The sequence below is a fragment of the Peromyscus californicus genome, unplaced genomic scaffold (genome assembly GCF_007827085.1).
Source record: "Peromyscus californicus insignis strain IS unplaced genomic scaffold, ASM782708v3 Scaffold_3__1_contigs__length_106647218, whole genome shotgun sequence".
Taxonomy (NCBI): Eukaryota; Metazoa; Chordata; class Mammalia; order Rodentia; family Cricetidae; genus Peromyscus; species Peromyscus californicus.
In genome coordinates, this window is record NW_026294551.1 from 2549706 (window position 1) to 2573337 (window position 23632).

Below are 23632 nucleotides of genomic sequence, written 5' to 3' on the forward strand. Positions count from 1 at the left end.
GCATTTGCCTGGTTAAGCTTTCAGGCTTTCTAGCAGCAGTTCAGCTGAGAGCCATTGGGATGAGGACACAGAAGCTTCCAGTCTGGGGAAACAGGACCAGCTGAGAAGTTGGTCAGGTGAGATAGCTGTGGCTTGTTCTGTCTCTCTGATCTTCCAGCATTCACCCCAATAACTGGCCTCGGGTTTGATTTTATTAATAAGACTCTCTAAGATTCATGCTACAAGGGAGGGAGGGAGGGAGGGAGGGAGGGAGAAAAAGAAAAGCGAGACAGCCCAGTCAAGCAGCCTGAAAAGTAGAGATCAGTAGAGCCAACAGAGCCACCTGAGAAGGACACTCTCCAACCTCTTGAGCTGCCTGCAGGCTGTGCAGCGCTCCAGGTTCCCATCTTTGTGAGCTGTCACCCAGGCTGGGGTGGGCTTTGGGGATGCAGCTGTCTTTGAGTCGTTTCGGCTTCTGTAAGCGACCCCAATAAAACTCATTGAAGATTTTGGTGGTATCTAACTTTGGTCTGTTACTGGGTTCCCTATCTGTGTGTGTGTGTGTGTGTGTGTGTGTGTGTGTGTGTGTGTGTGTGTGTGTGTTTTGCATCTCCTTAGCAAAAGGCTGTCACACAACAGTGTGTCATCTCTGATCTTCTACAAATCCCTGTAGTCAATTAGTTTTATTTCCTCCCAAAATTATGCCGAAGAGTAGAAGAGCCATGCAAGGAGGAGAGAGCACATGGTAAGGAGAACAGAAAGAATCATCTGCATCACCAACAGAGGATAACTCCGGCGTGCCGGCCAGTGTCAGTGCAGGCCCGCAGCTGGAATCCTCTCTTGACAAACCCTATCTCCTAAAGCTGGTGTGTACACTGGGAAGGAAGTGATAAAGGGGGATAGAGGGAGTGAGTGGAAAGCAATTAGTTGGCATCACTGTAGAGCTTTTGGATTTTAAATGTTTTTTTTTTCTCTGTATCTTCAGGATAAAACCTCTGAATCTCACAGCACTTAAAAGGACATGGGAAGGAGTGTGGCTGAGCACCTCCCAGCCCAGGACAGTTGAAGCTCTCTGGTGCTTTGGCCCCAGGTCCTGGAAGGCACTGCCAGCACTGCCAGTCAGGCACAGCCAAGCTTCGGTTCTCTCTCCTTGACTCAATGCACCCTCACACACGTCCCCTCGATGTGGTGCCCAGCCAGACCACCCTTCCGAAGAACTACATCCTACCGCCACCACTGTCACCCCTGACAGCACTCTGGGAAGGCTCTGAGGGACTCTCCACAGACTGCTGGGCTCCAAACACTCCCATTCAGATGAGTATCAAATTAGAATACATGCCGCCAAGAGGCGCCAGGTGCGGGGAATGTGGCTGTCCTTGGGCTCCTGGTTCCATGTTCTGGGTTTCATGAGGGCAGTGAGTTTGGGAAAAGTCATCTGAATCTGACTATGCAGCCTCCTGAATGCAGGCTGAACCGCAGTCTCCAGTATGTAGGCCATGCCAGCCTCCTGTATGCAGACTGTGCCACAACAGAAATACAAAAGCAGAAGTAACACACAGAGCTTGCAGCTCAAAGAACCTTTGTAGTTCTTTGTGCCTTGTAGTTAGCAGACACTTAAGCATTTGCTAATTGACTTATTAGTAGAGTACTGCCTACTGGATGGAGTGTAAATCAGACAGTGCCTTTCAAGGATTCCTCCATTAATTAGTGGTGTAACCTTGAGTGACTAATTTTTTATTGAGAAAATACATAATAGCAAAGGGGCTACTTTGAAATTAGGAATGGCTGTTGATGACTGTATCTTATTAATCATAATGTCATCTCTCCATTTTATAATTAGTGGCTAACACAGTGTGGGGCCTGTCTCCTCACTGAGCTTCAGGGCAAAACCTGGCCACAAGGCTGTGCATAGCTGGGCAGGTCCGCTCCAGGGTGCGGCTAGTGGTAGGACCTTTCAGCCCTGGAGTGGATAGGATCCTAGGGCAGAAATTATCATCTACAGTTCCTCCCCTAAAAATCTCACAGCCCATGTGCCTACAGAGCAAACCACAAAACCAGGAGCTGCAATACTTTACAACTTGCTTGCGGGGGCTTGGCTGGACCCATGACTTAAAATACAGCCTCTGGGTTTATGTCCACTGAAAAGGAATGAAGGAGGAGACAAGTGGTTATGCTATCCTCCCTCTAAGGGGAACAGGGACACCACCTTAAGACACCAGCACAATAGGACAGAGAATGCAGTGTTCTAAACCATGGGTCCCCAGAAGCCTCTGGAGCTATGCCACAGTCCAAAGAGTCACTGGTTGCAGCTAGCCCCAACTGCCTGCCTTGCCTGGAGCTCCAAGCTCAGCCCTCCCAAGGTAGGTCACTGCCCTGCTGTGCAGAAATGCCCACCTGACTTTCATGATATGGGTCTCCAAGGCCACTCACAGTGACTGGGATTCCAGTCTGATCTGCCCAGTTAGTAGCAGGCTCTGTGCATGTTTCTGCAGTCAACGAAGTAAGGCCAAGAATATATAAAAGCACTGTCTCAGTTCATCTGCAAAGCCTCTGGGCAATGGGGGCAAAGTGTCTCCTAAATAATTCCTTGGGGTTAACAGAAGCACCATGCTTCTGACAACCTCTTCTGACACCCAGCTACTCCCGCTCACACACAAACACCCCAGCTCCAGCACACTTGCTTCCGGTCAGCAGTCAGCTCTGCAGTCTGCTGTCAGGCAAACCATCCCCAACAAGCACAGGGTGCACACCCTTTAGTGGACTGTTTTTAGTATTACTGCTGTAGCATTTAATGTCAACCATAAAACCAAAGGGCCTCTCCCTGTTTTTCAGAGAAGAGACAGGAGTCGTTTCCAGAGGGTAAAACAGCATGTTTAAAGCAGAGGAATGAGAACAAAGGGCAGGAAGAACAAGAGTTCCCCAAGAGCTTTCAATTCCTGGGGACCAGCCAATGATGCCTTTACTCTGTGACATTCACAGCTCATGCTCTACTATCTGGGACAGGTGACAGGAAGGTCTGTGCCTTTTCCTTACTTTCTCCTCAGAGACAATTGACTGACACACTCTCCAGGCAGCCGTGGGATCCTCTCTGTCATGTGCTCAGGTGGTGTAAACAAAAAACACCAACAGTGCAAGTCTAGTATTCTTCAGGCTACATCCAGAGCCCTTATCTCTGAGACCTGAGCAGTCTCAACCTAGCATAGGCAGCTCAGTCTCCCGTTCCTACAAGGCCACAGTCACACTCACAGCTTCCAGCAGAGCTCTGGGCTATGCTTCAACAACTACCTGACATACTAAAGGTCTAATTTGTTAGATGGAATGAGAACACTGTGCATTCTACTATCTGATGTCTGCTAGACATCAGCCCTGGGTGCACAGCAATCCCAGAGGCCAGCAGGCTCAATAACAGTTAATAAGGCACACTTGCTGTGCCCCTCCTTCAGCCACACAGGTGGATACAAGAGGCACTTGGCACCCTGTTGTGTTGAGAGAGGCAGGGCGTACTGCACAGGGAGAGTGTCAGTTGATACTATGATGTAAATGTGTCTGCCAAAATTCCTCTGTTGGAACATAAGCCCCAAGCTTGACAGCGTCAAGAAGTGGACCACGCAGGAAGAGATTAAGTTACAAGAGCAGAGTACCTAAGGCTAGGAATGGAGACCTTATTAAAAGGCCTGCAAGCAACGAGCTAGACCCTTTTGCCCTGTCCCACCAAGTGAAGACAGTGATCAAGGCATCAACTCAGAGGCAGAAAGCAGACACCAGACACACCATCTGCCACTATCTTGACTTGAGTTTTACATTCTACAGAATGGTGAACCATAAACCTCCATTATTTACTAATTACTTGTCTCCTGTATTTTGTTATAACAGCACAAACAAATTAAAACCGTCTGGGGATACTTGAGTTGGAGCTGAGGCAAAACAAGTAAGCCTCTGCCAAGGGTCAGTCTCTACATGGAGCTGAGTACAGGGTCCCAGTAAATCCCCTCGAGCCAGGAGGCAGGTGGCACCTCTACAAGAGGAAACAAGACTCAAAGCAGCTAAGCAGGTAGAGTAAGCTGGGATGAAAGAAGCTAGGGCCTTGATGAGTACACAATTCTTTGATTTCTAGTGGCAGCACAAAATGCTGAGATCAAATATAAAACACAAGTTTGTAGCCTTCTACATGGCCATGTATTTGAAACTCAATGATGGCAACTAGCCCCACACCAGTAAGTGACGCGTCCCCACAGTCCTACTGGTGCCCTGCTTGGATGGCACAAGCCAAGCCTGGGTACTGTCACTAGCACCCCACCACCTCTCATTACCTCACTGGCCAAGCTGCCTTACAACCTGCACAGCTTCTTGACCAACCCTTGTTCTTCTGGCTACTGTAACCAACCTGACGATCAGGACCCTTCCCTGTTCTTACACCCACCTTCCTCTCCACTCCCCAAAGGTCCTAATTCTGTTCCCTCCCTCCAGTCACTGTTCATAATGTGCACATAGTCACTCAAGTCCAGAGTCTATACAAGCCTTCTCCACCAAGACAGGCCTTTGCAGTTTTCTGGTGGAGGTCAGTCCCTTTGAAGACTTCAGAAGCACCCTCCCTATGTAAACTAGCCATCCTCTCCCCAGCTAACTGGCCATGCCTGAAATCTAAAGCACTGGCTGGCAACACTGGCTGGACGGTTCCCCAAGCACCTTTTCTCAAGAACAGAGTGCACAAAGGATGCCCCAGTGCTAACGAGCAAGTGTCAGCTCAGGGCCAAACATGACAAATGACAGACAGGGATAGATGAAGCCCACAAACCACCTCACATGGCTTGCAGAGCACTGCAGCCAGACAGCAACTGTCTTCTGTAATCCTCCAGCCAAACCTCAGAGAGCCACTACAGAGCTAGGGTTGCCACGGGAGACCCAGTCAGGGCCCTGCTAGCCAGACTGTACTGCAAAGGATGGGCCTGACTGCAGTCCTCAGGTTCCTCCCCACAAGGAGCAAGATGTGATCTCATCTCAGAAGAGACTCCTTGCAGGTGGACCTAACACTGAAGAGTTCCCAAGCAACTCACTGAATCAGGAAAAGTGTTCACTGCTCTGCTTGCAACTTTGGAAAATTTTTTTCTCAAAAAAAAAAAACAAACAAACTAAAAACAAAACACATGGAATAATGGATACCAAGCATCAGCTGAAGCAAGTCATTAACATTCTTTTTTCTTATCCCATGTTGTCAAGTCACAATAGTCCAGACCAGGTCCACCTCTCAGTCAAGACCAAATACAAAGTTCTCAACTTCGGAAAAGCATATGTCCTTCTGAATAGATTAGGCAGGTGTGGTGGTGCCCACCTGTGATGCAGCACTCAGGAGGCAGAGGCAGGGGCCTTGAGGTTGAGGCCAGCCTGGACTACATAACAACACCTGTCTCAAAAAGAAAACCCTGAATGGGGCATACAGGGGCTGGGAAGGGAAACAGCAGCAGCTGTGGTGTGAAAAGCTCCTAGAGAGGATGGTCGTGACTGATGCTCAACGCTGTGTGTGCTGTGGGAAATGTTCATACAGAAATTTTATTGTACACATTTTCATTACCTACCACTCCTCATTTATTAAAGAGGAGTACATGGCTGGCCTAGAACTTAACTATATAGACAAGAGTGGCCTCAAACTAACAGAGATCCACCTGCCTCTACTTCCCATGCTGGGATTAAATGAGTATGCCACCATCACCCAGCTCCAATTTTTAAAAAATGAACAGTCTCCATACTTTACGTAGGTTCCCAACTCCACCTTGTACTCACAGAACAACTCAGGGCGAACTCTTCTTTTGGATCTCATTTTACTCAGCTTCAAAAACCAACACTATAAGATATATTTCAGACTAATGTTCTTTAATGTTGTCCTATTTTTGCAACATGGTATTGTGAAAATATTCTTTACAAGATGTCTTTTGAAAGCACTGTTATAGTTATATGAAGATAATGTACAAATATTAAAGGTTGTCTATAATTTATTTTCATTAGTATAGTTAAGTTTTGAAAAATTAAGTAGTTGCATTTTGTTACAAAAACGAAACAAACAGACAAAACAGGTGGGCTAGTAGGACGGCTCCAAAGGTAGACAAAGCACCTGCCACCAAGCCCAACACCCTGAGTTCAATTTCCAAGACCCACAGGCTGAAAGGAAAGACTGACTCCCAAGCTGTACTTCGACCTCCACATCTACACTGTTGCATGCATATGTGCGTGTGCACACATATAAACGCAATAAAATGTTTTAACATGGGATTTAGATGGAGATTGAACGAGCTAATTAACTGGGAACTGCTGTAAGCCATCCTTAGCACAATGTAAGCATGAATTTGGCTACTATCATCTATGATATATGGCATAATGCTTTGCTCAAAATAGATCAATTTACCTTTTCTATAAATATATTTACATGCAAATATGAGTTGCTCAATTTTTCAAAAGTGTGTATACCTACCATTATACCAATGTATAGGCACAAGCTATATACCAACAAATTTTAAAGAAAAAAAATACAGAAACCAATAGTTGATATTTTATTAAGTTTCCTTGAAAATTTTCTCTACTACAAAACAAAGATTAATGCATCTAAAACAACAGCGTACATGACAGGTGCCCGTGGGAGGGGCTGACACTCACCGATCCAGCACTCCAATCTCGCACAAGGTGTTGTCTTCACCACATCTGGAGGATCCACGCCCACATTCAGGCACAGGACCAAGGCCACACTAACTGTCTTCATCTGGAAGTACAACAGAAACAGTGTTTCAACATAAACTCCAGATATGTCCCCAGAACACGTGGCTCCTCCCTGACACCGCCTTACTCAGGCACTCTTGCAACACTGCTCCTATCGTCCAGGTTAGCCTACCTCTGAGGACAGGGCATGCAGGAGCAGAATCAACTGATCAAAAGACAACACATCTTCAAGAGCTCCATACACTATTCTTACCTGCGGTCCCGTTCTGAGGAGGCAGGATGACTTACCCTTACTAGTACAGTTGAACACTGTATGGGACACGAGTGCTACCATGTCCATGCAGATTCATGCTACCATTTACTCATCGGTGATTTTTCTTTTTAACAGTTTCACATTATCCATATTATATCACTTTACTATGTTTCTCTCCACTGCTTGATGTCTGAGTACTTTCTGTGCTTTGTTTGTTTGTTTGTTTGTTTGTTTTTTGAGACAGGATCTCTCTGCGTAGCGTTGGCTGTCCTGGAACTCACTATGTAGACCAGGCTGGCTTCGAACTCAGAGATCTGCCTATATCAAGTACTGGGATTAAAGGTGTGCACCACCACCCCTTGCAACTTCTGCTTTCTACCACTACCACACCAACATCACCTGATATGCTTCCTCCCACACCTGTTCCTTTTCTACTGTTCCAGCTTTAAGTAGCAGCCCCACCCACCCAGCAAACCTTAGCCCACATCCTTCACTGGCTCACACACAGTGTGCCAATCACTGTTCACAGGTGCTAGGAACGCCTCAGAAAACCTAAGAGATAAAGATCCTGCAGCAAGCACAGAATGGCACATACCTTCAATCCCAGTGAGAATTTGAGCCAGGGCTACACAGTGAAACCCTGTCTTGGAAAAATAAAGGGGGCAGGGGGCAGAGGAGTGGGGGGCATTCAAACAGAGCAACAGCCCTTCTCATCCCTCAGCATCCTTAGAAGGCCCAGCACCCTGCAGTCAAAAGCTCCCCAGCAACTCTGCATCCTAGTTGAAATGTCTCCTAGTGTGTTCACTCCAGACCACCGTCAACTCTCACTGAGTTCCAGTCATGCCCTCATGTATGTGTAAGCACACATGGGCCAATCTGCCTGGATGCAGGCTGCACATCAAAGCTGTGCTTCCCTGTGGCTGCTCCCTGTGCTTTTCACAAGTTAAAGCTCAGCTCTTTGTGTTACCTGATATCCTCCACCTTTGAGTATTCAAAGCCTTGGTATTCTCTGCCTCAAAACAAAACAAACAAACAAACAAAAACAGTCACTTGTCTCAGTCCCATCCAATACTCTCTCCTTGACCTCACACATCTCCAGAACCCTTGAGTAGCAAAGTCTGCCAAGAGATAAATGATCCACTGACCAGCACACACTACACAGGAACCGTGCTCATGTACCTAATCGACATCTTGTGTGTCAGTCACTTCCTTACTGCCATGACAAAATGCCTGACAAGGTTCATCTCAGGAAGGGAAGGTGGATTCTTGCGCGTAGTTTGAGGGACAGTCCATCTAGACAGCAGAAGCATGCAGCAGCTGGTCACACTGCATCCACAGTCAGAAAGCAGAGAGTGACGAGCTCTGGTAGCTGGCTGGAAGTGTGCCACCCACGGTCGGTGTGTCTTCACTCCTCAGACATTCCAGGAATATCTTCCTAGACACATCCATGGCAATTCTAAATCCACTTAGTTGATGTGAAGGTGAACCAACACACCTTCATAATAACTGAAAGCCAGGTTTTCTTCAAAAAATGTTACTAATCCTGTTTTCCAAACTAAACACTTAGTCACTTAAATTTTTTTAACTTTGATGTGTATATGTGTTTACCTATGTGTATGTGTTATACAACAGTGACCAAGGAGGCCAGAAAGGGGTCTTAAATTCCCTAGACCTGGAGTTACAGGTGGTTGTGAGCTGCCATCTATGTGCCAGGACTCTAACCTGAGTCCTCTGAAAGAGCAGCCAGTGCTTTTAATCACTGATCCATCTCTCCAGTTCCTTGGACACTTTTTAAATCCCACTGGGATTTCAATTAAAACTGCACTAATATTTCAATCAAATTTGACAAGAAGCAACATTTTCACATATTCCCCTCTCATAGACAGAATGTGGACAGACAATTCCCCATGTGGCCAAGTTTCCTTTGAACTCTGTCAGCAACATATAACGTGAAGGAAAGTTTAGGTCTCCTACCCTGGGAAGCCCTGTATTCTCATCAAGATCATCCTATCTTCTTCATGAACAGATTCACTGCCCATCACAGCTTCTTCCGGCCACTTGCTCGTCGGGGAATGAGGGGGTCCGTTTGCTAAATCTGTGACTACACATGCTTATTGCTGGTTCTCCTGTGAGTGTGCAAACAACCCTATTACACTGCCTGTACCTCATTCTCTCTTACAGACTGTGCCTCCTGTCTCTGTATTAAGTTTTACTGTGATGTGCAAAACTTCTAAAATAATGATCCTAAGCCAGCACAAAAGGATAGCAGTGGCCCTTTTCTAGAGAGACTGCCATGTGTTTCAAGAAGAAAGTCCCGTGTTCAGTACAGACGCTAAACATCTGTGGAAAAAAAATGTTTCCATCCTTCCTCTCTCCCTGCACGCCCACCTCCAGGAGCATCTTCCCTAGAGCAGTCCAGAATATCTTGCTATAAACCTGAAAACAGGCTCTTTACCCACAGTCAGGAGGAAAGGTGAAAATCAATCAGAGGGTAAAAATAACTGCATTTTCTAGTTAGCTTCCAATACGTAAGTGACCACCATCAATAACCCCACAGAGCTCATCAATTACTTTATTGCAGACTCAGCCTGAGGCCACGCTGTCTAAAATGGGAAGTCTCCTGCAAACATCTCTACCATCTTCCTGGAGACAGCTTCAAGTCTCTTCCACTGCTACAACAATGGAACCTACAAGGTTCCGTAAAACACAGAACCAGATCTTGTATCAAGCTCCCAAGTCACTTCCTGAAGAAACATGGCTTTGCTCAATCATCATAGCCCTTTCTCCATAGATGCAGCAGCCCTGTATGGTTCTCTAATATTAAAAGAATGATTCCCTGCCCTCAGTGTCCCGTACTCGAAATCAGCTACAGTCAGAGAACAGTACACGGAAAATAACAGAAATAAACAGCCCACAAGCTCTAGCTGCACTCCACCTGGAAATTCTCCATCCTCGACTTGGAGTATACATCCTCCGCTAAGTCAGCTAACAGTATCTGTGTTATCACACGCTGCCTGGTGTGACCATGCCTGTGTTCCAGCAATGCTTGTCTTTTAATAACAGTTCCAAAGCACAACAAGAGCAAACTGCCAATCAGACAAAACAAAGAGAAGCCATAGAGTGTTCCTCCCTTCCAGACAAAGTTGAGGGCTGGTGAGGTAACTCAACTGGTAAAGATGCTTGCTGCCAAATCCAAGGACCTGTGTTTGATCCCCAGGGCCCACATGGTAAAAAAGGAGTAGCAATTCTGTCAAGTGCTAACTTGCGGCATGGCACACACATACACATTCACAAGGAGAGGCAGCTACTGTGGATAAGAGGCCCACATTTACAGAACCTTTATGACAGGACTGTTTCACGGTTCTGCTGTGTTACTGTTGTCACACTTTTGTGCCTCCTTTACAAACACATTTCCTAACAGGTGTTTACAAATAAGAAAACACCGTATATATACTCCCCATGCAAAGTCCAAAGGAAAACACCTCATCTGTGGCATACCTGAAGAGCAGCTCCTCTTAGGGACAAGCTCAACTGTAACTGCCCTAGGAGTTTGCTTTTCCAGCACCCCACCCTGCAGCTCTGTGCACCCAAAGAGAAAGTGACAAGATAATCTGGCTGGTGCTGACTCAGTGACTTGCCACATTCTTTTGCTCAAACCCCAGGAAGTTCACAGCCAGAGTCTGGAATCTGCCTCTGCACATCTATCAGTAATGGCATCTGCTTATTAAGTTACGCTAACAGGCATCTCAATTACAACTTGAGCTCACCTACCAAGGCATGGGTAAGGGAGGAGTAAAAGGGTGGGCCCGCCTAGCTCCCATAGGAGCATGTTCCACGTTAGGTACACCTGATTCTTTCCCAGAGGACAGAGAAAGGGGCCAGAGCATTAATGCAGCATTCAATCTGACTTATTTATTGTAGTTCTCAGTAAATATGCTCTGAGTTAATTACAAAAAGAAGAATGTCCTTCAAGAGCTAGACAAACGGCTCAGTCAGTGTGAAAGACCCTAACCCTTCAGGCTTACACCCCCAAGCCCCAGGAAATAAGGAACTAAAAAAAAAAAACTAGTTCCAAGGGCCACCTGACTCAGCCACTACTCAATCACCCCTGTAACAATGTAACAAGATTTCTGTTAAGAGATGTGCTCAACTGTGACTGGGATAGTTGCAAGTGTTCCAGGAAGGACCACTGTGACCTTTGTAAACTGGACTCCCGCCCTGATACCCCCCCTTGAGGTTTCAGGAAGAATGTACCTGTTGACGTGACTGTACCCACTCTGTGATCAGACCATGATCTTGTGAAACGAAATTGCATGGGAATTGTAATCTTGTGGGTTTTATGGGTTTTTCCTTTAAAAGCACCTATGTGGCTGCAGTAAAATGCGACTCTTGCTCTTGGGAGCAGAGGAGCCCTTCTTTCTATCTATCTATCTATCTATCTATCTATCTATCTATCTATCTATCTATCTAATAAATCCTCGTGCTGTTGCATCAACTGGACTGGAGTCTGGGTTCTTGGGGCACCCACTTGAGACCCTAAACTTTGGGGTCCAGCAAGTGAAATGTTCACTGCATAGGCTCGAGGGCCTGATTTCCACCACCAGCACTCACGTAAGTCCGGTCCGTGGCTCATGGCTGTGACTCCAGCACAGGGAAGGCAGACGGGAGGATCCCTGGACTCTACAGTTCACTGGCCATCTAGTGTAGCCATATTGGGGAAGACCCCATCTCAAAGAATAAGATGGAGAGCAATAGAGAAGACACACAATACTCACTTTGGCCTCCACATGTACACACACAATCTTAGGATTTGAGTCCCTGAGACAAGAACACTCATGAAAACACAATATTCCCTCTTCAGTCCTGTGACACAAGCCAGCACACTTGTCAGCGGTGCACCTCCTACACTCACCAAGTCACTCAAGAGTCAGCCGCCACCGCCGCCGCCCCCCCACTCTGGAACTGAGCAGCAGCAGGACCTGGCCTGGACGCTAATATCAGCACATTTGCTCACATCATGAATACCTAGCCAACACCCTAAATTATGATTTCTATAAAAATAACACAAAACCTCAAATACACTAACACATAAACTAGAAAAACGGATTTTAGTCGAATGCCTAGCTACTGATTCCAAATCTGAACAGATTACTACTAAATATTCTTTTTTTTTTTTTTTTTTTTTTTTTTTTGGTTTTTCAAGACAGGGTTTCTCTGTAGCTTTGGAGCCTGTCCTGCAACTCGCTCTGTAGACCAGGCTGGCCTTACTGCCCACGTGCTGGGATTAAAGGTGTGTGCCACCACCACCCAGCTGCTACTAAGCATTCTTAATCCAATCAAGTATATCTTATTCTGCAAATTTTAACCATGTTGACATAAACTATATAGACTTTTTAAGTTGAACTATTCCTAAAATGTTTTTTTTTGGCATTTTATTTGATTTATATGGTAACCTTATTCCAAAAATTCTAGATTAATGATTTTTAATACAATTACAGAAATGTTTTCATATAAGGGCTATCAAATTTAATGGACCAAAAACTGCAGACTATTCTATAAAATAACCATTTGGACATTAAAACACTTCTTCTAAATGGAATATAACGTAAGATGGCACAGTTATGTCTCTAGAGGTTAATTTTGAATTTGAAAAGAATGTCATTTTGAAATCCAGGCCAGATGGCTCAAGCTTCCAATCTCAACACTTTGGAATGCTAAGGTAGGAGGAAAGCCATGAGTTTAAGGCCAGCCTGTGCTATGTAGTGAATTTCAGAACAGCCCGGACTACATGAGACTCTATCTCAAAAAAACAAAAAGAATATCATTTTAAGAAACTGTATATGGGTGTGGTGGTGCATGCTTGCAATCCCTGACTCTGGAGGCAGAGGCAGGAGGATCTCTGTGAGTTCAAGGGCAGCATGGTCTACAGAGAAAGTTCCAGGACAGCCAGTACTACATAGAGACCCTGTCTCAAACAATCAAAAAAGGAAGGAAAGGGGGCGGGGGGAACGGGAAGGAAAGAGGAAGGAACCTGTATAAGATTTCCAGTGATTACTCCCAATCTGTAACCTTTAACCCACCAATCCTTCTCAGTCTCTCCAGAACAAGTCAGAGGAAGGTGCAGCGCACTCTCAGTGCACGGCGCTCTCAGTGCAGCACGCTCTTGATGGAGCAAGCTCTCAGTGCCAGGGTCCTAAAAGCCTCATGACCTGTCTCCCCTGCACCATCCTGGAAGTAACCCTTGGGGATTAGATCCCAGTCAAAAGCCTTGAGGAAACTTTCCATTCTAGGTGTGTGTTAAACTTAGTTCCCCTTAGAGTCTCCTGTTGCCAGATATGTTCTGAAACTCACAATTTTTCAAACTTCAGAAATTTGGTCCCTACACCATATCTCATGACTATATAGCAAGAGCACATGAGCATGTATTTAAGAGCACTAATGTTTACACAGTGAAATCTCCACTGTGTAAATGACTTCACACTCAGGCTTGCCCCCAAAGACCTGTATACACAAGTGAGCACCACCTTGGTATCTGGAGCATATTGATGTCTGCTACCATTCAAAGAATTCAGACAGTATTACAAGGGCTTTGTTAATGTTTTCTTTCTTAACTGATCAACAAAGCCATCTACTATTTGGAAAGCATAAGTGATCTAGCTGCTCAGCCAAGTTTGAGAAACTTCACAGGCTACCTTGCCTAACATCTAGATGACCACTGTGCAGCTAAGAAACAAGGAGTAAGCGAAGCTGCCTGACCTGTGTGGTCTGGGCCTACACTGAGTGCAGCTCATGCATCAACATCTGAGTGTATGGAACAGACACAGAAAGTCAGCCTGAGGGTCAACACTAATGTCACAAAACACTGTTCACCCACTTGTCTGATGACAGAACCACCCACTCCCAAGAGTCTTCATTAGGATCTGGAGCGTCAAGAAAACCTGAGCTGGAATGAGGCGACACAGATGCATAATTTATAAAGAAAGTCAGAAACCAGAGCAAACAACAAAGAGGAGGAGAAGCCAGTTTGTCCCCCAACTCCCATTCAAAGACAGGGGAGAGGCAGACAACAAGCCCAGAAGAAAGAGCATCGGACTGAGCATCCTCCAGCAGCAGCAGCAGCAGCAGCAGCAGCAGCAGCAGCAGCAGCTTTGGGAGACCCCTGGGTTTTTGTTTTTTCAAATCCTTCTGTTCCTTCAATGGGAATTGGAAACAAAAGAGAAGGATACTGGAATTTATAAGCTTGATTTGTCACTCCGAGCCAGAATCCAATCTTAATTCTAAATGTGCTTTTCTTTACAAGCCAAATTCTGTTCAAATTACACTGATTTTAAAGTCTATTTCCAGCTGAATAGAAAGGAAAAGGCAAAAGGGAAACGTGCAACATCAAAGTTAGCCGGTGGCAAGCTCAGTTGCTGCCTCTAAGGCATACCTGGGCCCTTCCTACGCACAACACCCAAGAGACTACTGACTGAGTTTGCTTCCAACAAAAGAAAGCCTTAAGATGTTTGTTTTCTAAGAGTCAGAATAACAAACTGTATACAAAATAAGCTAAAAAAAAAAAAAAACTGCCGGGCGGTGGTGGCGCACGCCTTTAATCCCAGTTCGAGGCCAGCCTGGGCTACCAAGTGAGTTCCAGGAAAGGCGCAAAGCTACACAAAGAAACCCTGTCTCAAAAAACAAAAAACAAAACAAAACAAAAAAAAAAAAAAACTATAGCTGTTTATTCTAGAGATCATAATTATTTAAACCTACTAAAGAATGCCCTTCTTAACACACACACACACACACACACACACACACACACACACACACACAACTCGCACGCACGCACACACGCACACACATACATGCGCGCGCCCACACACACATCAATGTAATATTAAAAGCACAAGATCTCACAAGCTGTTTGGAAGGAAAAGGTGGATGACTCCTTTTTCTTCTTTTTTACTTGACCCTTCAGGAAGTCTGCTGTCAAAGTTCCAACTATAAGCACGTTACTTTGAAAGAGGAATATAAAAATGATTTACCACTGTAACCAAAGGCTTTCTTCACAAATGTGCATGTATACACATATAATTTTTACTGCTGGGAAGACACAAAAAAATAACTTGTTTATATATGCTGTGCCTTTAGAGGTGGGGCCCTCAACTGAGAATGTCAGTCCTGTGAGAGTTCCCATCAAAACATGGATTGGATCCAAGGTTACCCAGAGATTGCTTTTCTGACAGAACACTCATCCACAGCTTTAGGACTACTAATAAATTAGCATTAGCAACACTATCCTTAGAGTCAATCATTCGCCCAAGATGTGTTTCCCTCCCTACTTCATAATTCAGTATTATGTCATCCATGGTACACATCAGAAAAACAGCATGAATCTCAGGTGGCCAAGGAGGCTGCTTCCATAAGCAACGTAAGGCCAATAGGACTTATGAAGAAACTCCAAGGTGCCAGCACCCACAGACTGCAAGAAAGCAGCTTCCATAATGGAGGCAGACCAGATGCTTTTCGAAGACAGTGCCAGGGCACAGTGGGAAGTTCACCTGGTGTGCTGCTCTATGAGGTACGTGCAGAGAACAATCTGCAATAGCCATACTTTTGATTCTAACTGAGTAAATTAGTAAGTATACCACAAGCCAAAGCAAAAGAGAAACAGGGAGGGAGAGAAAGAGGAAGAGGAACATTGCCAAATCAGGTGCTCAAAACATCCAACAGAAATCAATTAGAGAAGCCTCATACAGCCATCGGGGAGTTCCCCATAGAGAGAGTCTCAGGCATGTCCTCTAAGATGAAGCTTCCAAGTTAAAAAAAAAAAAAAATCAAATAACAACAGATAGAGATGACATCATCATATTAGGTACTCAAGACATTCATCAGAAACCAAGTGGGTAAGATGGGGCAGTGGTGTCACACACCTTTAATCCCAGCACTCAGGAGGCAGAGGTAGACAGATCTCTAAGTGTTCAAGGCCAGCCGGGTCTACAGAGCAAGTTCCAGGACAACCAGGGCTACACACAGAGAAATTCTGTCAAAAAAGAAGAAGGAGGAGGAGGAGGAGGAGGAGGAGGAGGGAGGAGGGAGGAGGAGGGAGGAGGAGGGAGGAAAGAAAGAAAGGAAGGAAGGAAGGAAGGAAGGAAGGAAGGAAGGAAGGAAGGAAGGAAGGAAAGAAAGAAAGAAAGAAAGAAAGAAAGAAAGAAAGAAAGAAAGAAAGAAAGAAAGAAAGAAAGAGAGAGAGAAAAGAAAGAAACCAAGTGGGGAGGTTGAGGCAGTGAGCTGCAGTTCCTGGCTGGTTAAGCTTCCTCTCCATAGCTGGGCTTCCCTAGCTGTGACTCTCCCATATATGACTGGGTCCCTTCTCCTCCCAATACGGGTCAGGAGTTAGGTTCACACTCACACACCAGGATACTGAACCACAGGGGGTCAACAGTCACTGGCTCTCCAGGAGCTGTAGCGTCTAGGGGTCTTCCTACGTGCTGAGAAGCCAGGCATTGTCGCTGCAGCACAAGCCTTCCTTATAGCCTCCCAGGAGTGGACTTTGCCACCTACATAAAACCAACAGCTTAGTGAGTCTCACCTTAGGAAAACAATGTCAGAACACTACCCCATGCCTGAGTTACTCAAAGGCAATTCCAAATGAGAAATTGCCACAGTATAGAGCCAAAGGTGGGAAGGATTATAAACAGGAAATAGAAAACAGCAACAGTTCAATTTTCGTTCAAAGTCCTGGAGATAAAGCTGATAGCACACATGAATATCCTTTGGGGATTATGGACCACTAAACCAAACTGACAGCAAACCATGGCACACGATCAGGTCTGTGGCCCAGAATTTAACAAACGCAAGGAAGTACACACTTCACCAGATGCTACAAAGCCAAGACTGGAGGACTTGAACGACAAGGTACACAACTGCTCTTTCCTGTGCATTTCTTCTCAACATGCTTACTGGTCTAGGATCAAGTCCCATCTCAAAGTGACTATGTGGCACACAAATTGAAAGGCCATATTTTAATCCACACCTGCCTCCTCTGAATACAGTCAAGCCTCATTTGCAAACAGAGCCTGAAAGAACAGCCAAGTATAATATGAGCTGAAGAAGGATCCACAAAAATAATTCATAAAGAAGTTTCCTACCAGGCATGATGGTGTACACTTGTTTGTTTGTTTTTTTAATGCTGAATGCTGTTTATTGAAGGAGGGAAGAGGTCTTAAATACAGGCTTACAGCACAATGGGAGAACTCCGGAGGGCAGAAGTTCACTACTGATGTTCTACAATCTTGCATCGAAGCTGTTAACGCCCATTATGCAGGATACACAGACAAGGAACTTCCCTTAAGCATTCAGGAGGGTGGAACCCGGCAGGGAATTAGCATAGAGAGGATATCAAGGTCAAGGTTAGCAAGCAAGGCAACAGTTACCCAAAACAGGGGCCAGAGCCCTACAGGTCCCCCTTTTACTAAAAAATGAACTTCTGACTTAGGTTGCGTGGAAAGTCAGCAGGTCACCTTACCCACCATGGAGACGCCTGCCCAGGCCACACAGGCGCTCTGTCTTGGGTTGGTGAGCGCCCCCCAGGCATTACCTGTCTCTGAATACTCATTATCATACAGGCTCAATCGTGTGTGAGTTGCAGAGTTAACTGCTGCCAAAGATCTCAAAGTGGTGCTGGGCTTGCAATCTGTGTGTTCGACACAGAAAAGACCAACAGAGGTATGTAGCAGGAATCTTAAAAGTTCTTATTAATAAAATCAAACCTGAGCCAGTTATTGGGGTGAACTGGAAGATCAGAGAGACAGAAAAAGCCACAGCTATCTCACCTCACCGGATCCTCAGCTGGTCTTGTTTCCTCAGACTGGAAGCTTCTGTGTCCTCATATCCGAATGGCTCTCAGCTGAACTGCTGCTAGAAGCCTGAATGCTTAACTAGCCAAATGCTTAATCAGGCCAAATGCTTCTAGTTTCTGGTCCTCACGCCTTATACCTTTCTGTTTTCTACCACCACTCCCTGGGATTAAAGGCTTGCTTTCTGGGGTTAAAGGAGTGATGAGTCACCATGCCTGTCTGTATCCTTGAATACATGGATTTCTGCCTCTGGAATGCTAGGATTAAAGGCATGTGCTACCACTGCCTATCCATTATGTTTAATATTGTGGCTGCTCTGTCTCTGACCCCAGATAAATTTATTAGCATAAACAATATTTGGGAGGATACAATACCACATTTCCTCTCTTTTTGTCTAAACTTTTAAAAAAGTTTATAACTAATACAAGAAAATTTATATCCAGTAAGTATATACAATATACACAGTCAAGATTACACTAACGATGTCTAGTCCATTAACATTTGACAGATTCAGATAAAAACTCCATTATATATATTAACAATGTCCAGTCCAGTAACATCTGATAAACTCAGACCAAAAAATTTTCATTACTTATCTTATTTAAAACAAGTAGTTCCTTTTTAAAAGTAGATTCCATAATCTCCCTTTTTATCTTATCATATCCATATTCTCTCTTTTTTCTTTTCATAATACATTCAGTAGTCTACCTTTTGTCATTTTTATATCTTCCCCTTTTTCTTCAGTGTAGATTCAGTGATCTACCTATTTATCCTATTATTTCTTTATCTTTTTTCTCAGAGTAGATTCAACGATCTATCTTATATCTTATCTATTTTTCTTTTTGCTTTCTAGGGGTGAAGATATCTTTAGGGAATCTTGAAAAGAAAATTTTGGGTTAATTGTCAAGTCCTGTATCATTTGTCCAGTCTCTGCATAGCCAGTAGGTTAAAGGCAACTGAGCCATTCCCTTCCTTAACGAGCCTTACTGCAAATTGGAGTCCTTATAAGATGGTATCCCAAAAGCAAATGGAACTTGAGTTTATAAATTTATAATTTTCAAAGCCAATCAAAATGTATATAACTATTGAATTAAATTTATCATGCCCAATAGAATGAAAGATTAACTAACTGTGGTAACTACTTTTGTTGCCACTATGCTAGCTGTAGCAAGCAATTATGAAATGGTAATCGATGTTGTACACTTGTAACCTAAGCACTCAAGAAGCTGAGGCAGGAGGAAATTTGCTATGCCAACGCTAAGGCCATGTAACAAGACTTGGGCTTTGGAAGAAAAAAAAATAGAAATCAGTCTTCCCCAATACAGTAAAAAAAAAAAAAAAAAAAAAAAATAGTGTCTCAAAGGCATCTAGAAATATGTGTGTGGGTCTGGAGAGATAGCTCAGTGGTTAAGAGCACCGGCTACTCTTCCAGAGGACCCTGGTTCAATTCCCAGCACCCATATGGCAGTTTGCAACTGTCTGTAACTCCAGTTCTAGGGCATCTGACATCTTCACACCAATGCACATAAAATAAATTTAAATAAGCTGGGTGGTGGTGGTGCATGCCTTTAATCCCAGCACTCAGGAAGCAGAGGCAGGTCATCTCTGTGAGTTCACAGTTAGCGTAGTCTACAAAGTAAATTCCAGGACAGCTAGGGCTATTACACTCAGAAACCCTGTCCTGAAAAACCAAAAATAAATAAATATGGGGCTGGAGAGATGGCTCAGTGGTTAAGAGCACTGACTGGTCTTACAGAAGTCCTGAGTTCAACTCCCAGCAACCACATGGTGGCTCTCAACCATCTCTGGCGCTTATAATAAATAGCTAAATCTTTAAAAAATAAATAAATAAATAAATAAATAAATAAATAAATAAAATAGATTATTTTAAAAAAAGAAAGAAAGAAATGTGTGCATTCATGAGGGTGTAGAAGGTGTAAGTGCAGATGTGAATTTATTTATGTGTGTTCATGTGTGGGTCCACATGAGCATGTGTTTGTATGCACAGATGAATGTGTACACATGCATTTAGAGGTCAGAGGATAACCTTAGGTGTTGGTGCTCAGGACAATGTCTCTTCTTGACCTATAGCTCACCAATTAGGCTGGCTGTCCTGTCTCTGCTTATCCAGTTCTGGGATTATAATATAAACCCACATTACTACAACCAACTTTATACATGGGTGCTAGAATCAAATTCAGGTCCACAACACTTTACTGACTGAGGCGTATCCCTAGCCCCATATCTAGAGTTGTCCATATTGGTTATCTTTCTTTAAACAAAAAAATGAACTTCAGTAGCATTACTCTTCAGGAATATTTCAACACAAAAAGGCAAGGTTTCTGAAACACTGAAGACTAGCTGCTGGCCCTTCTTCAGGGTGGCCGCAGCCCACACATACCTTGGTCAGACCACAACCTATCTTCTGAGTATTGTTTGGGGTGGACACCTCCTCAGCTCTGGCATGTTCACCGGGCCTTGCTTGACTTTAGATATCCATTTTCTGGGATCCTTGCTGACAGGAGGGCAGAGTGTGGCATTGGACTTTTCAGAGCCACACTCCACTACAATGGTGTCTTAGGGGAAAGCTTCCACAACAAAGGAAGGAGCTCTACAGTTCTTCCACAGTTCGGGTAGGAAGTCCTTCAGTGCAGCCTTCCCAAGTGTACAGATGACTGTGAGGAGGACACGTCACCTCATCCTGTCCACAGGTCCAGCAGAAACCTCAACACTACTTCAAAACTGCACCTCAAAGCCACATTTGCACTTTCTTATTTAAAAAAAAAAAAAATGTACTTATTGCAGTGGATATACAACTTTCATCTCAGTACTTGGGAAATCCCTGCGATTTTGAGGACAGACTGGTCTACACAGAAAGTTCTAGACCAGCCAGAGATGAATAGGGGGTAAATGTCACAGCACACATGGAGGTCAGAGAACAGTTCTGTGGAGTCAGTTCTGTCTTTCCCATATTTATGTGTTCCAGGTACTGAACTCGGGTCTCTTAGTCTTTACCCACTGAGCCACCTGGCCAGTTTCATATATATTTAATTTTTAATGATGTATTTATTTTTATTTTATGTGCATTGGTATTTTGCCTGCTTGGGTGAGGGTGTCAGATCCCCTGGAAGTGGAGTTACAGCTGTGAACTGCCATATGTGTGCTGGGAATTGAACCTAGGTCCTCTGGAAGAGCAGCCAGTGCTCTCAACAACTCACTGAGCCATCTCTCCAGCCCCACCTCTTTATTTTTTAAGTGACACACAAACAAAAATTATGCATGCTAGGCTTTGCAGACACTCTTGTTGGCAGGCATGGTCAACCCTACTGTGTTGTTCAACATCATGGCTCATGGCTGATGGCAAACCCCTGGGCAGTTCTCTTTCTTGCTGTTTGCAGGCAAAATCCCAAAGACAGCAGAAAACTTTCATGCTCTGAGCACAGAAGAGAAAGGATTTGGATACAGTGGTTCCTCTTTTCACAGAATTATTCCAAGATTACTGTGCCAGGGAGGTAACTTCACACACAAAAATGGCAATGGTGGCAAGTCCATCTATGGAGAGAAAACTTCATCCTAAAGTATACAAAGCCTGGGATCTAGTCTCTGGCAAACACTAAACCAGACACCAATGCTTCCCAGTTTTTCATCTGCAAGATAGAGTGGCTGGATGGTCTTTGAGAAGGTGAAAGGCACTGTGAATGCCATAGACCCTTTTGGGCCCAGGAACTGCCTGACTAGCTAGAAGACCACTGTTGCTGACAGTGGACAACTCTGATACTTTTCACTTCCATGTTGGAAAGTTATGGACCAACAAGTGCTGCCTGCTACTGTTGTCCATTCCCTGCAAGAAGCTAAGGATTACAAAAAATGCCAAATGCTAAGACGTTTGCAATCTGTAACTGGAGCAATAAACCTCCAAGCTGAGCACTGAAAGCCACTAAAAAAACTGAGAATCTCTAGTCATTCAAGCTTAGAGTAATAGGCCCCTACCTCTCAGAGCTTGGAACTGTAAGTCACTGGGCCTTCAAGCCCAGCCCTAGGTTGTGGACACTCAGGGACCTAGGACTGCTAAGCAATGGAAGAGTTCACCTACACTCATGATTTCTACTAGGTAGAACAAAAGGAGCCCATGTGGCTGACTGCTAAGAAGCATCTGCATTAAATGCCCATGGCCTATCAGAGATGGCTATGGATTCTAAGAACACCCCACAAACAAATCATCACCCTGCCCATTCCAGTCAAGAAAAACATTCTGTATTTCCTACCAAAAATTTCCAAAGTCCCATGATGAGCCAAGAAAAGTTCAGAACTCACCCTGCCTGACAAAACTGAAGAACACTTAGCAAGGAAAAGTGACCTTTGAGTCTAGACAATTCATAGGCATACAGGCCACCAGGAGCAGAGGCTAACATGCAAAGATGACAGCTAGAACCCAGGAAGAAGTGGTCAATGAAGGTTGTACAACATACCAGGGAGGAGACCATCCTCATGGATAGGGAACTCTGAGATGCTTGTGTAAGTGCGCATGCACACATACAAGCACATACACACACATACTTCCGCTTTCGTTCCTTTTTTTTTTTGGCTTTTCGAGGCAGGGTTTCTCTGTCCTGGCTGCCCTGGAACTTGCTATGTAGACCAGGCTGGCCTTGAACTCAGAGATCCACCTGCCTCTGCCTTCCTAGTGCTGGAATTAAAGGCATGCACCACCATGTCCAGCTCCTCTTTAAAATTTCTACTCACATAGTGCCTTAAATGTTTGACAAGTAAGTGATTTCTCAAATCAGCTTCAATTAAAAACGCAGAGAAAAGTACTGGTACTTCACTTTGCTCTGTAATAATATACAGGCTTCAAAGAAAAGTCAAAATCACTGCTATGGCTTGGATGCTGAATGTCCCCCAAGGGCCCACATGTCAAAGGCTGGTTTGTCAAGATGGTGGTAGTGAGAGGAGCTGTGACTCTGTAGAACCTGTCATCACTGGGGAATGTCCTCAAAAGGGACTGTGTGACTGTGGTCATGTCCTCTCTCTCTTACTTCTGACATGTGATAGAGTAGACGTGCATTCCCAGCCATTGTCACCTGGTCACTGTGGCCCAAGGCAACAGGACCACTCAACCTTGGACTGGACTCTCTAGAACCACTTCTCTGCATGTTTCATTCAAGTGACACAAGCTGGCTGGCACAGTCCCAAAGAGAAACTAGACTAAGAATGGCTTCAGACACCTCCGCACTGAGCTGTACACTCCCTCCGCTGAGCAAGGAAAAAGCCACATGAACGCTTCCGCAGATGGCCAACTCTTTGGTAGATTACTGATTCTTCCTGTTGTAATGAGAAGCAATTGGCAAATGGGAGTCCTTGGCCCTCCAAAAAAGGCTTAACCACCCAGAACAAGCATCCCTCTGGACTGAGCCTAGTTTAAAGGAAACTTAGTGAGAAGAGAAATAAGATAAATGACATCATGAGCAAACCATTTGCAAAATGAGGTCGACCACTCTACAACATATTCATCCTGGAATCTCCACCAAGAAAGCAATGTCATTTAAAAAGCAAGCTCTTTTTTAAATAAATTTATTTAGTGTGTGTGTGTGCGCGTGCATGTGTATTCACATGCAAAGTCAGAGGACTACTTGTGTGAGCTAGTTCTCACTTTTCAACATGTGGGTCTCGGTGAAACTCAGGTCCTCAGGCTTGGTAACAAACACATTTACATTCTGTGCCATCTCACATCCCAAAAACCAAGTTTTTGTTTAAGAAACAAGATACATAAATCGGGTAGTTCTTGCTTTTTAAATAAATAAATAAATAAATAAATAAATAAATAAATAAATAAATAAATAAATAAATAAATAAA

General features: G+C 44.4%; 1 protein-coding gene across 2 annotated transcripts in view; it reads right to left on the minus strand.

Moving 5' to 3' along the window:
* Positions 1–23632, minus strand: part of Rptor (regulatory associated protein of MTOR complex 1) — a 347185-nt gene that overhangs the window by 267979 nt on the left and 55574 nt on the right. For both annotated transcript variants that reach the window (XM_052755707.1, XM_052755706.1), the window contains exon 2: positions 6625–6727. In XM_052755707.1, coding sequence (XP_052611667.1) covers positions 6625–6727 — 103 coding nt within the window. The remainder of the gene's footprint in view (positions 1–6624; positions 6728–23632) is intronic.